Source organism: Mus caroli, unplaced genomic scaffold (genome assembly GCF_978045245.1).
Source record: "Mus caroli unplaced genomic scaffold, Mus_caroli_1 scaffold_1, whole genome shotgun sequence".
In the NCBI taxonomy this organism is placed as follows: domain Eukaryota; kingdom Metazoa; phylum Chordata; class Mammalia; order Rodentia; family Muridae; genus Mus; species Mus caroli.
Window position 1 is genome coordinate 3896353 of NW_028227256.1, and position 18154 is coordinate 3914506.

At 38.3% G+C, this 18154-nt stretch overlaps 1 protein-coding gene across 5 annotated transcripts in view; it reads left to right on the forward strand.

The window, feature by feature from the left end:
- The window catches only part of St18 (ST18 C2H2C-type zinc finger transcription factor), a 130925-nt gene that overhangs the window by 37697 nt on the left and 75074 nt on the right, over positions 1-18154 (forward strand). For all 5 annotated transcript variants that reach the window (XM_021182120.2, XM_085835497.1, XM_021182282.2 and 2 more), the window contains 2 exons: positions 729-783; positions 2751-2781. In XM_021182120.2, the coding sequence (XP_021037779.1) occupies positions 729-783; positions 2751-2781 (86 nt within the window). The remainder of the gene's footprint in view (positions 1-728; positions 784-2750; positions 2782-18154) is intronic.

The window sequence follows — 18154 nt, forward strand, 5'->3', positions numbered from 1 at the left end:
ACTAGATTCTTGCAAAATAGATAAATGCCCATGGGGTCAGAGTATATGAAAACAGAAGGCTTTGAAAACCTGTATTCGTCTGATAATTTAATTACCTTTAAAACCTTCAGTAATGATAGGAATTGATACTTTCATGTACCTCACTTGGATTTTATGTTTCTTCTACTTTCTGTGATATCATGACTGTAGTTTTTCTGGAACTCAGAGAGAAAACTTAGTTGCCTGTTGATAGTAAACTCCCAGTGGTATTTTGGAGGGGCACTGCAAGGGTTTGCCTTTTGGTTGCATTTTTACATGGGCAATTGTTTTTCCTAACTTAGAAAGAGTTACAATCAGAAAGCATCTAGAAGGGTAGAGGCATTTGAAATCAGTCAGTCTGGATTTTTTGACTTGGTGTTTGGAGATCTTCTCACTCTCACAACACTGCTGACATGACAACTCCCTTTCAGTCCTTGAAATTCTAGAAGGGTGCAAATCATTAGCAAACACTTGTGGACAAGGGCATCTGCCCTTTCACTCTTATCATCTCTGGATTCCAACATCTGTAGATGTGTCTCTAAAATAGTGGTACTCAAGAACTGTCAGCCAGATCCCATAAAGCCAAAAGGAAATTCAGGAACATGGAAGGCTGCACATTTTCATAATGACCTTCAGAATTTCCAATTACTTGTTTTCATTGACTGGTCAATATTAAAGTAATGACCTCAGTACTTGTGTTCATATTACAGATGGATGCCGAGGTTGAAGATAAAACGTTGCATACTCTTTCAAAAGGAACTGAAGGTGAGTTAGTGAGCAGGCTTCCTGACACTGTGCCAACCACACCATGAAAGAAGGGCATGCTTAAGCTTGTCCCTTGTGTGTGGCAGTAAGTGAGGAAACCATTGAGTAGCAGGAATGATGATCTCTAGTGACTGAGACAAAAACCTAGGCTGATTTTTATGTTTATACTGTCTGGCTTAATAGTCCCAGTCTCTACCTAGTTCAAGTGAAATGATAACATTTGTTTTTTTCACTGTTCCTGCTGGGAATCCCAGGCAGCTCCAGAAAGTAATGTTTGGAAGGTTCAACTTGTTGGCTACCCCTCTTTTTTGTAACCAACAGATGGTAATGTAATATTGAAATATAAGCAGGCCCTTGATGATCTAAACAGCTGGAAAACAGGATTGACTGGCAATTATACCCCTCAAGGAAAATAACTTTTATTATAATTAGGTATATTTTGTGACCCTGAATTCTAAGTGGAAAACTAGTTTCACTATGGCTCTGAAAACATTCTGGAGATCTGTGCTTCGCACTCCCTTCCAGTGTTCATGTTGGCTGGGGAGAGCTGAGCCATTGTACCCTACCTTCCTGAAAGGGTTTGGGACTTACCATTGAGAGTGACAAAGAAAATATAACTCATCTGTTATCTATGCATCTACAAATGTAGTCAGTATAGTTAATTCCTATTTAACTGAAATCCAGAGATTCAATGCTTTTTATTAGTCAAAGATGAAAGTTTTGAGTTAAAATATGTGCAGTTGTCATTGACTGTTGCATCCCAAATGTAAAGTAATCCTGTCTATAATTTGGACTTTTCTCTACTGAAACAGAACCTTTACCCTCTGTTATTATGTAGTTTTAGTATAAATGACTTCTGAATTAATCATATCATGTATCTTTAAATTTGAAATAATATGGTTTTTGCACTTTAATTTTCATGCAGCAAACTTCTCAGTGGGACATGTGCTTAAGAATAAGAGTCTGTTTTATTATTTAGAATAAGTTCATGCTTTTTCTAAAGAGCAGAATTCTAGAGATTAGACTGTCTCTTATTTTGATGTCTCAAAGCATACCACTCTCCACCATTACAAGACATGGGTCTTTTAATTTGCAATTATTTTTGGACTTCATTTTTTTTGGCAATGCACACATAGCCTTAAATAGAGCCAACATGTTCTTTTAGAAGTGTACTACTGTTTCTTGTGAAGCGTGAGTAATTTTGGAAACCACCTGTTGTCTGCCTCCATATGCTGCTTATCCTTGTGTAGGCAGGTATTTACCAACACAAATTCCTTTAGTTCCCAGAGTTTCAGGCAGAAATTCAAAGCTCTTTGAAAAAGTCCCTTATTCTGAAAGGCTGTTGATACTAACAGTGCTGAAGCCCGTTCCTGTCTCACATATGTAGAAACTGTTTGGGATCAACTTGAAGTGCTCACTAGTGAAGCTTGATATTCTAAGGATTTTCTTACTGTCATTAAATATGTCTACACAAGGTTTTGGTCTAACACATAGGTACATGCTTGCATAGAATCCATGACCCCGTATATAAATAAGCACCACAAAAATAAATAAAAGCAGTAGTTTTGGTAGTCTTTTGAATAGTTTCTCATTTCAAAGAAAATCAAGGTTTCCTTGTTTCTGAGTGTTTTCCAAACTACATCTAATGTCAGTTCACTGGAAAATCTAACCTACTAATCTACAAGGAGCCAAGGCTACCCAGTGTATCAAATCTAGGATGAGTCTGTTTTGGGGCCATGTTATCTGCCCTCATATTTCCAAAAACCCAAGGTGAAAGAAAACTCATTCCATTCAGTAAGAAGCCAAGTGGGATCTGTCCTAGTCAAGTCACTAGTGTTAAAGTTTCAAACAGTTTTTAAAATAAACTCAATTGAGACTTTCTTTCTTTTTTTCCTTCCTTCCTTCCTTCCTTCCTTCCTTCCTTCCTTCTTTCCTTCCTTTCATTTTTCTTTTTTTTTTGTGAACAGTTCCAATGGATTCTCTGATCCCAGAGCTCAGGTAAGATCTCCCCTATGTGATGCTTTCAAATATTGATTGGTATGATTAGTTTAGAATAAGTCGTTTTTACCAGCTCAGAACCCTTGCTTCAGAATTAAGACTAAGCCAAAGAGAAACTTCACTTGGCTCTTTCTAACCTTCAGGGAAGCAGAGAAGGGCAGCAGTGTGTTGACAATGAGGCTGAAAAATATTTGATCTAATATTCTAATTAAGAAGCCACTTTTTAATAATGTCGATTACTGCTTAGTTTTTTTCACTGGCCACCTATTTCCTATATGCTTGTATACCTTGTGTGGCTGGATTTTGCACTAATGGTCCATGAGCTCAAATAACGAATCGCCTTGATTGTAAGCTATCCAATTTTTGTTTTAAATAATTAGGTAATTCCATCAGCTAGTTACTTCCATTTCTAGCCTATACAATAGACAATAATGTAACCTTTTTAAAGCATGTCCTTTCATTTCTATGTTAGGTATTATAGCTTAGGCAGTGTTTTGAAAATTCCATCTTACGGAGGGATGCAGAAGTTCATTAGATCTACTTTGCCAGAATTACTATCAAAATATAAACTTTAAAAGTAAAGTACAAAGAGAAAACAAAGGACTTTTGGTAAGAAAGATCACAGCCTGAAGATATACTTTCTTGAGTAACACAATTGCCCTTGCAAACCCATTAAGCCCCCAATCGATGAACTAGGCTGACTTTCTGAACTCAGAAACCTCTGTATGTCTCAGGGGGAGTGTTTGACAAAGAGTGTTATAGTGTCTGACCTATTTACCCTAGAGAAAGTCATACCATCAGGTTATGCCACTTATCCCTAAACGTAGGCTCTTTGTCATTCCCTAAAAGTAGGCTCTTAGTTACTTCCTCTTTTAAGTGAGTTAACTTGGCTGAGTATCAATTCATTTGCTTATTTAGAATTTGGGTATGCTTTTTATGCAAAAAAAATTGCTATCAGGAAATCTATATGTTTGCCTGGGTTAATGATATCACCATTAAGAATTTAAAATTTTAAACTAAAGCATTAAGATCAACATATATGATGTGCAAATACATTTGGGCCACATTAAAAGAATGGAACTGATCACATGTAAAGTATGAAATTGCCTGCCTCATATCTAATTCTTCTTTTTAAACCTACTCTCATTTAAAGTTCCTGTTTTGGGTTGGGGGCTTGACATTTAAATGATAAAGGGGTGCGAGAACCTGAGATGTTTGTAGTACCACACAATGGGTTTCTAGATGTTTATTGTGACCACATGGATGGTTTACTTGTGGCCATAACCATAATCTTAGGAAACCAAGTCATTCGCAGAAAGGAAAGGGCCTTTTTAAATGATGGGTGTTTATAAAAGTGACTTTAAAGTGAGACAAGTCTGAAGGAATAATGAGCATGCATTGACCCAGACAGCGTGTCTACCTCATGCAGAAAGAATTAAGGAAAGAAGAAAAAGTGTGGAAATGTGTTATGTAACTTTTTGGAGAAAATATTCTTTTTAAGTATGCTATTAGCATTAATGACTACAGTAAAACTAATATTGGTAAGATCCTATGTTCTATATGTTGTTACTTTTATCATCCAATTACTTACTTTAATCCTCACAGTATCCTTACATATCATGGCTGAAATTTTCAAAACATATATGAACATCAATAGGTAATGTCAATATAACATAGATATTCAGGTAATAAACCATCCAAACTCCCATTTCACAGACCTGTTTCTCTACTGGGCTGGACTCCCCTCTCATTCACAACTAATAGAATGTAATGTATAAGTCACAGAGGTGTTATCCCCTCACCTGGGACCTCAAGAAGCTAGATCTCAGAGTGCTGTAGTCAGCCCAGGAACTGACCTTCACCGGTCTAAATATGGACAAAGAATTCCTTGTCTTCTAAATCTATAAGAATTATTTATATAAAACATCACATTTTACTTAATTCACTAGAGGAGGATAACAGTGGCTGGAGAAGTTCACAATTTTATTTAGACTTCTTGAATGAGGTATAAAAAGTGCTTACTGAAATTTTGTAAATCTTTATGCTCAGCAAAATGGCCATGCTTAGGCTTTCTTGATTCCAAACTGTTTCTCACAGTTTAACTTGACCCAAACATAGACTTTATTTATCATTCTGAATATATCTTGTGGAGGAAACTAAAGTAGTGATTTATATGAAAATATGTATTGTTGGTATCCTTTTTAGTTTTTGTGTTCAGTTCCCTAGATTCACTTCTAACTGACTCCATTGGCTTTTTGTAATTGAGCATCACAACCATGTGTCTGAATTCTAAGTGCCACTAAGAAATGTGGAATTCTTTTCCCAACATAGGAGTTATGATTACTTTGTAGAAAAGGCTAGTGACTTTATAGAATATACTTTAAAATGAACTGTGCATGGTACTGCTTTCAGAGTGACTACTTACAAAAAAGGACTAATACAAATGAAGCTAATTTCAATATATTGTATATTGTTCATGGCACTAATAAAAATTGATACTGACAGTCTCATCTTCTTATTATTCTGTATGCCAGCTACTATCATCACCATTAAAAAAGCAATTTATAACCACTGGCCCACCTTTAATCATCTTCCTTGTTAGCATTTGCACTTTTCCTCTAACATGTTCAGGTTACAGGTAGTGTAGAGAAAGCTCTGCTGTCGTCCTCAGTCACAGCCCGTGCACCACCTCTGCTCTCTTCTTACTACCACTCTCTGACATCGAAACCCCAGGCCATTGTATCTACTCATTCTGGTAACTGGCTCATGTGTTGGCAACCAGTCCACCCTCATCCTCGAGTTAGGAAAACGTATTCTTCTCACCTCTGAAATGACTTTCTTATGTGACTCCTTAGAGAGACAAATAAACACAAGGCCCGCAGGTACATTATTGTCCTTCTGTGATCTATTGCTGTTACCAATTTGTTGGCTCAAGTGTTATAATGAAGTGTCTACTTTGATGTCTCTTCTTACTTTATTTTCTTGAATATTTTACTTTACTTAAAACCCCACCTTTGACATTTTAAGTATTAAACTGCTGAATCTTTTATGAATTCTAACCAATAAGTTAAAAACCTAATGCTGCGAACATACATGAAAACTTTTCTAACTTACAAAGTTAGATGATGTCCAGTTTTTCTTATGTTTTCCTCATGCTAATACTTTATGCATTCAATTTTAATAAAATAAAGCTTCTATTAGTAGTCATGATGATACTAAAACTGCATGAATATGTCTAATAACTTGGTAACTAACAACTAAGAAAATATTAACAGAAACTTACTTGGTAGAAAAGCACCTTAAAATCTATCCAGGAAGCCTTTTACAGGAATGAAAACAAAGTGAAGTTTGCTGTTTAGCAAAAATACTCAATGAACTATTACAATACTATCGTGTATTTGTTTATTTGCATAAAATCTGATAGCACTTAGCACTGAATTTGTTACATAGTAGTCCCTGAATCAATTCACATTGTGTTAGTTCTTGAAATAATACCCACAATATCCAATTATATCAACATAATAAGTCAGTAAGCAGTCAGGACAAATGACATTAGCTGCTTTTCGCTCTGGAATTGGGTGCAGGCTCAGGAAGTACTTAAAGTGCAGTCTGTCTGAGTAGGACACTCAGAAGGAAGAGCTTGGGTGCTGTGTGCTTACTACTTCCTGCAGCTTCTCTGTAGCTTCCTGTTGCTTCTGCCTACTTCTTCTCTGTACTGTACACTGTGTCTGCAGTCCTGTGTCCTACCTACTTTAACTTAAACTTTATCAGCAAATTAATAAATTAGAGCAAAACATGTTCTGGCTTAAAACCAAACTCTACTATGCTTTCTTTTTTCCTGGAATGCCAATTACAAAGTAACACTGCCTTTTTCTTCCAACTTGGTTTCTGTACATTGACTCTGATTTTAAGTCTACATGAAAATGTCAAGAAATGACACAAATCCCTGTTTTACATAATTTTTATTTCTTCATTGGTGAACTATCAAGGGCCTTAAACTTCTACTTTGCATTGTGAGTGAGATGTTGGGCTAACCATGAAGTCTAACACCCTTAAGTCAGAGTACTAAATGACCCTAGTATCCATGTGTTCCATGTCTTCCATTCAAACATCCATGTTTGCAAAGTGTTCTTCAAGCCTGAGAGATACTGAGCATCTACAGATATTATTTAAGAAAATTTATCCAGATCCATGTGACAACTTCACTTATCATTTATAGTTCTAGGTGTTAGGAGTAATCAAGACATGATGTAAACTATCCAGGGGATATATTCAGGACATGTTTGGTTACTGTGCCATGTTACAAATGAGTCTTGAGCATTACAGGTTTCAGTCTTTGAGGGGAGGTTATAGAAATTATATATCAAGGATACTGAGGAATTGGTGTGTGTGTGTGTGTGTGTTGATTATGTTGATATTCATGGTATTTCTCAGCTAAATTCTGTACTTTTTATGCTACATTATATCTCCTACCAGAAAATACTAGAGAGCTAAGAAATAAATACAGCAATTCAAAAACTCTAAAACAAGTTGCAAACAAAAATTTTTGTTATGCCTTTGTTATCTTTTGCTTCCATGCTTAAAAACTAGCTCAAGGAAACTGGTGACCTCTATCAACCCATTGTTATATAAGTGAGGAGCCAATGTCACTATCATCTCTAGAAACAGGACTGTTGCAGAATTCTACTACCACAGACTGTATTCAGCTGAGTAATGAGAATTCATTTTCTATGAGTGCTAAGATGTTTTCCAGAGCATGCTTAAATTTTCTGCTCCAACCAAAGGGTTAATGTGCTTTGATATGTATCCTCTCAGTGTTTCTTCTACACCTGTGCAGTGTTGATACAGTGGACACATAACAGGCAGCATCCATAGTAAAACCATGGAATCAGGAAACAGCATCTCCAGAAGGGATATAAGCTAAGTACTTTCACAGGCTTGGGAGATATCACTTCTGATATCTTAGCCATTTCACAGCACATATAAAATACAAACATTCAGGTTTCTAGTCTAAAAATTCCCCCATTTTTTTCTTTTTCCCATTTTTATTAGGTATTTTCTTCATTTACATTTCAAATGCTATCCCAAAAGTCCCCTATACCACCACCCACCCACCCATTCCCACTTCTTGGCCCTGGTGTTCCCCTGTACTGAGGCATATAAAGTTTGCAAGACCAAGGGGCCTCTCTTCTCAATGATGGCTGACTAGGCCATCTTCTGATACATATGCAGATAGAGACAGGTGCTCTGGAGGCACTGGTTAGTTCATATTGTTGTTCCACCTATAGGATTACAAACCCCTTTAGCTCCTTGGGTACTTTCTCTAGCTCCTCCATTGGGGACCCTTGTGTTCCATCCAATAGCTGGCTGCGAGCATCCACTTCTGTGTTTGCCAGGCACCGGCATAGCCTCACAAGAGACAGCTATATCAGGGTCCTTTCAGCAAAATCTTGCTGGCGTATGCAATAGTGTCTGCATTTGGTGGCTGATTATGGGATGGATATTCAGGTGGATATTAGCCCAGAAACTTCGAATACCCAAGATACAATTTGCAAAACACATGAAACTCAAGAAGAACGAAGACCAAAGTGTAGACACTTCGCCCCTCCTTAGAGTTGGGAATGAAACACCCATGGAAGGAGTTACAGAGACAAATTTGGAGCTGAGACGAAAGGATGGACTATCCAGAGATTGTCCCCCAATTTTTTATTGCAATCTCATCCCCATACTTCCTTCTAAGAAAACTCTACTCTTCATTCTTCAAATCTTTACTCTTTTGCTATTATAGATACATTTTTCAGGGAAATGAATGAAAATAGAGGTAATGATATTTATATTTTTTGTTTATTTCTGAGATTCTAATTTAATTAGTTAGAGTCTGATTTTGTAGTGAGCAACACTACAAAAAACACTGAATGCAAGTATTTCTGTGAAATACAAAATAAAACAATCTTTTGTATCTCAGTTTTGTTATAGGCTCCTGCTGTCCAAATTCTCCTCTTTTAGTTTTCCTATGTGGAAAATGTGCTCATTCATTACAGCTTAGGAGTCACAACATCTCTCAAATGTCCCATGACCTCCTAGACAGACGAATATTTTCTTCCTTGTTTTTCCAAAGCTTCTGAACTTCTCTCCTTTAAAACACCAGCTACTTTGACAACACTGACATTTAGTTACGTACTCTTCCATTTGTCTACTCACTCAAGAGGAAGCGAATTCTCAGCCTTCAAATTTACCGTTAGGTTAGAAAGAAGAAGAAGGGAACAAATTAAATAAAAATCTAATCAATCAGATACAATTTTGTCTTTTTATATAACATGTACTTTGTTTAGTATAGATAATTTATTTCATTCTTCTTTGTATCCCCATAGTACTTTAGAAATAAAATACCCTTACATCATTAACCTCTATATTTATTTTTCTTGTAGAATAAATCATGTTAAAGGATATATATAGGAAGCATTTATATTTAGCCTGCTACTTCTTTATAACTGTCTTAAAAGTGCCAACATGAGTAGGAGAAATTACCCAAGACCCTACCCCTAGAAGAGGAGTGAGACACTTAATGGTTGCTAGGAGAGGGAGAACTGGTCTTCTCTAAAACAAGCTCCCTGATAGGCTATCTAATATCAAGTGGTTTACACACACACACACACACACACACACACACACACACACACATATACATATATATATATATATATATATATATATACACATTTTAAAAGAAGTCATGAATTTAAGAAAGGAGGGTTTGGACAGAGAAAGGAGTTGGAGGTGATGTAAATATGTATAAAAGTCTCAAATTTTGTTTAATTTAAAAGAGTGCCAGCCACTCCCATTTCTCCAAATTCTTCGGGTCTCTCCACTGACCTGTAAATTCCCTTATTTTTAAAGAAAACTTTATTAAATTGTCATGAAGACAGATACCATTTTTAATATAGTCATGCCTCCTTCAAAGTTATGAATGCTTCCACTGACCCCTCAATTGCAAGCCAGCCAGTTGTGTATTCCATCTATCAAGTAATATATTGAAATGCCAAATGTAAAAGTGAGTTGCTTTTGTTCTTGTCAGTATCGACTATGGCCTGATTTGGTCATTTTCAGTCAAGAAGAGAAGACAAAACTGAGACAGAAATAAATATCACCAGTCCTAAGGAGATCTAAGGAGAGAGGGCTTACGAACAAGCCAGTATTCCAGCAGACCTGTGAGTACTTGGAAGTCAAGGCTTAGGCCACTCTGAGCTTTCCTGATGTGGCAACCATGGAGCCAACTGTTCTTCCAGGTTGATCTGTGAGGACAATTAAGTAAGCCTTGCAGATTCCCCAGAGTGCCCAGTCTTCTCTAAAATACATTCTTTACAGCTTAGGAGTCACAATAGCTACAGAGATCCCTACAAGCCCTCCAAGGTGTCTCAGCCCTCTTTGCTTGATGACACCACAACATAGCCAGAGGTCTGTGTGTGGGAGGGACACTGGGCTTAAAATAAGAGCAGGAAGGCCAGTCTTCTATAGCCATTCTCAAAAACACATGTTCTTCTAACTTGGCAGCCACTTTGATTTCCTTCTACCACTACACTGGCCTTGACTCCAGGTTCCTCAAGGTACATCTTTATTTCTCTATATCCATGCTTCTCTACAGTTCTCATCACTTTAAGTATATTTGCATGAAAAATGAATCTCCATCTCCATCTCTCCCTTCTTTGAACTTCACCTGCACAGTCATCTCCAAAATGAGTTCCCTGGGAGATTACTTCATATCCAAACTTGTAAGCAGATCTTATATCACAAATCAGGTATTCCTTTAGCATTTTTAATGTTCATAAAGGGGGAAGAATGAAATGTATGAATTCTTCCTTGATCCATCTCTTCTTATCATGTATCCAATCTCTGCAGAACTGTGTATAGTCTCTGCTCTGGCCATTCTCCCTGCACTTGTATTCCTGGCATTCCTGGTAGCCCTGTTGACGCTTGCCACTGTGTCAGGCTATTATGTCTTCACCCCACCCTCATACCTGGAACGTTGTTTCCCACTTGGCTATGTGGATCCCTCCCTCACTTACTCCAGCTTTTTTTTTTTAATTTTTAATATTTTTTATTACATATTTTCCTCAATTACATTTCCAATGCTATCCCAAAAGTCCCCCATACCGCCCCCCACTTCCCTACCCTCCCATTCCCATTCTTTTGGCCCTGGCATTCCCCTATATTGGGGCATATAAAGTTTGCAAGTCCAATGGGCCTCTCTTTCCAGTGATGGCCGACTAGGCCATCTTTCGATACATATGCAGCTAGAGACAAGAGCTCCGGGGTACTGGTTAGTTCATCATGTTGTTCCAACTATAGGGTTGCAGATCCCTTTAGCTCCTTGGGTACTTTCTCTAGCTTCTCCATTGGGAGCCCTGTGATACATCCAATAGCTGACTGTGAGCATCCACTCCTGTGTTTGCTAGGCCCCTGCATAGTCTCACAAGAGACAGCTATCTTTGGGTCCTTTCAGCAAAATCTTGCTTGTGTATGCAATGGTGTCAGCGTTTAGAAGCTGATTATGGGATGGATCCCTGGATACGGCAGTCTCTAGATGGTCCATTACTCCAGCTTTTTAACTCCAGCTTTTTAACTCAGTTTGCTAACAAGGATGTTCCTGAATCAACCTTTGCAATTACAAACCCTCACTCCACAGCTTCCTCTATTTTTTTCCTTTGTGGAAAAAAGGTACCTTCTGACCTGCAGTCTAGCTGTGTTTAGTTCTTATCTATTTTTATGACATGTGTTTTGTGTCAGTGGGAATTGTCATCTCTTAACTCATTGATAATATCTACCACATCCAGAATAGTGTCTGTCATGTACTAGGTACTAATAAAAACTCTGAATAAATAGATTCTGAGAACTCCAGAAAATACTATGAGACATAGTAGTGGTTTGGGATTCTGATAAAACTGGCTTCTGCAAGGAACATGGTGGCATAAGCAACCTATTCTTTCCAGAGTGTGACAAGTTTATACGTCAGAACCCAGAGGAGGCCTTCCTTAGTTATGTGCTAAGTTAGACTGAAAGGCACATGTTCCCATCAGCCTGTTCCTCGGCTTATATGTGTTTGGATGCTTGAAAGCTGGTCAAAGAGAAAGGCTAGATTAAAAACAGAGGTGGTCTCTTGAGTTCCCATGAAGCACAGTTCTTGCCATTGCTGATATAGTTCTGCTGGCCATTTGTGACATAATATTTCCAATGTTAAGAATTGTGTAAATAGTATGTCCAGAGAAAGGCTCAGTGGGTAAAGAGAAATGCTTCCAAGCCTGACAACATCGATTCCATCCCCAAATTCTATAGTGGAAGGGAAGAACTGACTTCCCTTGGAGTACACTTGAAACAATAGCAGGGAAGAGCAGTTATATAATGATCAAAATGAAAATATAAGCTAAAAAATGGTCTTCTTATGGAAAAATAACTAGTATCAAAATGGTTTCTATTACTGACACTGATGAGTAGAAATGGTAAGGTACACCCAGAGTACTGAGACCAGAAAAGGAGGTGACACCAGCATAACTTGTGTTGGTACACTTTGGGTCTCCAGAAAAGGAAGGAGGTCTTCAAGGAGGGATTGCTCCAACAGCTCATGTTCAGGATGTGAAGTTAAGTCCAGACACCAAACAAGCAGTAGCAGCAAATGACACGTACAGACATCACATACAGACATCATTTTTATTGCAGTCCATCTTAGTCATAGACAGTCTTTATTTTTTTATTTATTTTTATTAGATATTTTCTTTATATACATTTCAAATGCTATCCCGAATGTTCCCTACACCCTCCCTCTGCCCTGCTCCCCTACCTACCCACTCCCGCTTCTTGGCCCTGCCATTCCCCTGTATTGGGGCATATAAAGTTTACAATACCAAGGGGCCTCTCTTTCCCAGTGATGGCTGACTAGGCCATCTTCTGCTACATATGCAGCTAGAGATACGAGCTCTGGGGGTACTGGTTAGTTCATAATTTTGTTCCACCTATAGGGTTGCAGGCCCCTTCAGCCCTTGTCTTTATTCTTTTTAATTCATTTGTTATTTACTTATTTATTTTGGGTTTTCTAGACAGACTCTTACTGTATATCCCAGGATGAGCAGGAGTTACCTATTTTGTCCAAACTAGTCTCTGACTTGGGACAATACCCCCTACTTCAGCCACAAAAGTGCTAGGACGATAGGAACAACTTATAAAACTGGGTTTAGAGACAGTCTCTAGAAGCAAGTTGTTTCTGATTTAGTAGGATACTTGGATGCTAACATATTTCACAGTTTGGCATGTGTACATATATGTGCACATGCCCACAATCCTATCTGCATATTTATAGCAGTGTGTCAGAGAGAGTGATCTCTCCTGAGTGAGCACTCACCTGTTTCATTATACATTCCTCCTTTGAAATTCCACTCAGGTGTAATGGAGAGTTTTGTAAAATGATTTAAAATGAGCCTTGGTGATAATGAGGATATATGGGGGTATTACAAGTGGGAAAGTTTCCTTTAAAAATATATTGTGTATTTCTCTAGGTTCCAAATTTTTGTTTCAGGAATAATGAGGGGGCCGGGCGTGGTGGCGCACGCCTTTAATCCCAGCACTTGGGAGGCAGAGGCAGGCGGATTTCTGAGTTCGAGGCCAGCCTGGTCTACAAAGTGAGTTCCAGGACAGCCAGGGCTACACAGAGAAACCCTGTCTCGGAAAAAAAAAATAATAATGAGGGCAGGACAGATTTGTGGACCAAATTTCTACATTTGAAAATAAATGTAGCAAATAAATTGGTATTTCTTTTGCAGGTGTGATGTAGCCACGTAATATTGGAAGAAATACTTTGTCTTAGTTTCTAAATTGCACAAATTAGTGGAAGAAGTTCGCCTTTATGGGTGCAGCTTGTTCTGCTTTATTTTCACTTCCTAGGCTACTGTGACTTTGTTTCTGCCAGCCTTGGGCTTACTGTGCCATACACATGCATGTGCACACTGGCTAAACTGCCCCTTCTTTCCCCTCCACCTCACATTTTAAAACCCTATTCCTTTCTGGTCCTAGTGTTCTCTCTGGAGAGCAGAATGTCATCTTTGCTTTATTCTGATCACTGCAACTATAATGCTCCCTAGGCTTGAAGCCCTTCTATATTAGCTCCATTGAATTGAAGTGTTTCTGGAGTTACCCCTTGTTCACCAAGCAGAAGTCAACAACTGATGAGCTGTTTAGAACATGTTGACTTTTGCTTTGTGTAGAAGTGGGGTCATCTCAATAGTGAGGTGGTACCTGCCTCCCAGACACACATGAGAATTTTTAATGTGATTCTTTTTAATGATTTGAATATTTTAAGATAATATTTTATTGTTTCATTTGAGAGTTCCCTACAATGTAGTTTGATCTCATTCACTTCAACTCCTCCAAGATCCATTCAACTTTGTGTTCTGTCTGTCCTGTTCCATTTTGTTTTTGTTTTACGCCATCAGATTCAACTGGTGCTTCCCAAATGCTCTTGAATATGGGGCCTGCCCTGGTCAATCTACTAAGGGGTCATAACCTTAAAATAAACTGTTTCTCTTCTTTATCCTAGTAGCTTTCAGATGACAATATCTCTACAACAAAGAGTAAAACACATATGTGTGAAACACATACCTCTTCACCACCATGCCATGGTTTTCTTTCTGGCTTGGGTTTGCCCAAGTTTTATGCATGCTGTCATAATTGTTGTGAGTACATATGTGGATATGTCCTGTTGTATCTTTAAAACACTGTTTCTTTGTTGTCATCCACCATCTCTGTCTCTTAAAAATCTTTCCAGCTCTTCTTCTAATATAACATCTGAGCCTTGGGATAAAGGATTTGATATAGAGGTCCTATTTAGAACTAAGCATCCTATAGTCTTGTATTCTCTGAAGATTAACCAGCTGTATGTATCAATGTTATTTACCGTCAACTGCAAGAAGAAGAAGCATCCCTAAAGAGGGTTGAAATATGCACTAATCTATGGATTTAACAATAAGTCTTCAGGAATGGTTTAATATTTTCTCTATTTGGTAGAATAATAATAGTAGCTTCTTCCCTAAAGCCTATGAGCTATCTTGACATAGGCTCTTGATGCTTTGATGGTGTGAAGTATGGAGGAGGTCTTAAATCTAATCAAAATGTAATTTGTTACTGCCATAACATTTGTGCAACTATTTTTCCAGTGTCTTACAGGGCAGTCTTGGTTGGAGCTCATAGGGTGTCCATCTGGGTAAAGTTTATTATTGAAATAGAGCAAAAAATTTAAGTGGGTAAGGGAAAAATACAGACAGTACCCAGAATCTTAGTCAGAGGAGGAGCAAGTGCAAATCTAAAAGATTGGAGGCCCATGTACAAGGAGTAGACTAGGAAACAAGAGGAAGTAATAGGAAACTCAGAAAAACAATGGGTTCAGATTGTACTGAGAGTTATATGCAATTTTAGGACTTCTGACTCTACTAAGATATGAAGATTCTGTAATGTTTTGAGAGATGGTGTAATGTTAGTAACATTATCCTGGCCTGTGTAGAAGAGGCTGCAAATCATGTGTTTAGAAGCATATAGAGTTTAGATGAGAAGAAGTTTACTAATAATACCAATAAGAAGTGGTGGGTGACTTGAAGTATGATGGTACCTACAGGGTCATGGAAGATTCTGAACATATTTGCAAGAGGGAGCCAACTCGCATTAGTGTGAGAGTTTATGTGGCTACAGAAAGTAGTGAAGGCTGGCCTAAGGTTTGTACCTGCAATATCAGCATGACTGAGAAGCAAGATTCGAGGGCTGCACAATCTGGAACATGTTGATTTGACATGTTTACTGGCTATGGAAATAGGATACACTCAGAAATCTCATATCCAGAGTGTCTTAGCTCTCCAATCTCATGAAATCCCCCTCTCCTTGTACCACACTGAAGATGATACAAATATTTTTTTGTAAGAGAGTGCATACTTCTATCTTTCCTCTTTGCATCCTGGGCAAAAAACAAGGTCAATATACAAAATCATCTGGCCTGCTAAGAGTGGAAAGGGCCCTTATGCCAAGTGAGCTGCAGGATATAGCTACTATTCATGGCAGGAGCTGGAGGAGTACATATGGGCTGGAACCCAGGGGTGCTGGATCAAAGGTATGGAACATCAACTTGGATAAGGAGAAGTTGGTGTGGAAGCCATCTCTTATGTTATAGGATTTAGTGCCCTGTCAAGGAGCCTGGGGGGATGGTACTAGCATGCTGACAGATTGGCTCTTGGAAGGCTAATGTAGAAAATCTAGAACTGCCACTGCAAACAACAGAAGAGAGGAGAGAGATATGATCATTCCTGGAATATATACACAGGCCATTAAAACCACCCTGTAAAAATCTGTTATCCCTTGCCAAGTGTGTATGCCTGGGGGACTTCTCAGAAACCAAGTACAGTGATTTCCTGTGAGGGAAGTCCTTCTCATAATTATGGCTTCATAGCTATTGTTTCTTTCACCTATTACCAGGAGAATCTATGACAGTCTGCTTAAAGAACAATTGTCCTTGTCAGGGAAGACTCTAGAAACATTTCAAGAACTGTTGGAATGTATTATAGTCATAACAATGACTGCACTCCTTCCCCAACTCCTCCCAAATCTACCTGCTACTTCCCTATCACCTCCCAACTTCATGTCCTTTTAATCTTTTTTTTTTTAATAAATAAACCAACTCTACTATTTCCTGCTTTTATGCTCATGGACGTGGTTCTATCCACTGGAGTGGATGACTTACCAAGGGTCATACCCTAAAAGAAAACTGACTTTCCATCCTCTAGAAGCCATCAGCTATCAATAGCTCCTCATCTAGGAATGGAAACTCATCTCATGACCTACCTCCAAATACACACACACACACACACACACACACACACACACACACACACACACGAGTTCTTTTGTAATAGTTTTTTGAAGTTATAATATGTATAATAGTATGTCTTACCCATTATCTTTCTTCCCTCCAAACCCAAACCCTCCAGGACACCTCTTTGCCCTTTTCAAATGCATGGCCTCTTTTTTCATTAATTGTTGTTATGTACATATATGTGTGTCATTGAGTGGGATGATTACATTCCTAAATATATAAATATGATATGCTCAGTATGTTTAATGTTACTTGTATTTATGTTTCAGGGCTGACCATTGGTATTGAATAACGAACTGATGTACTCTTCCATGGGAAAGATGATTTCTCCCTCTCTCACCATTCTGTAGTTGTTCTTTGTATTGGGCTGAGGCCATTGACCTTCCTACTGTAATAAATAGTTTTCCATGTTGGACAACTACTGGTGTCCTCCTTGCTCAGCTCATTTTTGTGCAGTCTTGTGGGTAAGACTTTATGAATGGAGCTTCTGCAATTTTTAGGACAAGGTCTCACAGCAAATTCCCTGATCTTCTATCTCTTACAATCTTTTCACTTACTCTTCTGAAATGATCCCCAAGCCTTACTTGCTGAGATATGGATTATATTGTAGTTCATATATATTTGGGCTGCATTTTGGTTGTGTTCTTCTGTCATAGTCCCTGATAATTCTGGGTGTCCTTGATGAGAGGTGAGGTATCTTATCTGTGGCTATAAAGACAAGTTTGTCATCAAGGACACAGGAAAGGAGATAACATTTGAAATGTAAATAAATAAAATATCCAACTAGAAAAAAAGATAAATATTTTGAATGTAGTTAGGGATTATGATGTTTTTAGTAAGTGGTGGTTCTAAGTTCTCTTCTAATATCCACAACTTTACTAGCCCTGGGTAGTTGGCTAGGGTTGTAGTACCAGACATGATTTTCCTCTAGTTGAGTGGGAAAATTGAATTTTCTTTTTGTTTGTTTGTTTGTTTTGGGGGGTTTTGTGGATATTTTCTTTATTTATATTTCAAATGTTATACCCTTTCCTGGTTTCCCTTCCAAAAAACGCCCTACCCCTATCCCCTTCCTCCTCCCACTGCTCACCAACCCACCCACTCCCATTTCCTGGCCCTGGCATAGAGCCTGGGGCATAGAGCCTTCATAGGACAAAGGGCGTGTGCTCCCATTGATGTCCGACTAGGCTATCCTCTGCTGCATATGCAGCTGGAGTCATGAGTCCCACCATGTGTGCTCTTTGGTTGGTGGTTAAATCCCTGGGAGTTCTGAGGGTACTGGCTAGTTCATATTGCTGTTCCTCCTATGGGGCTGCAAACCCCTTCAGCTCCTTAGGTCCTCAGGAAAATTGAATTTTCTTAATGGAGATTTTCTTGACTTCCCAATATGCTAGAGATTTGATCTGGGACATCTTTCAATGACTCAAATGTTAAAGGCTTGGTGCACAGCCTGACTCCTTTAGAAGGTGGAAGTGGAAT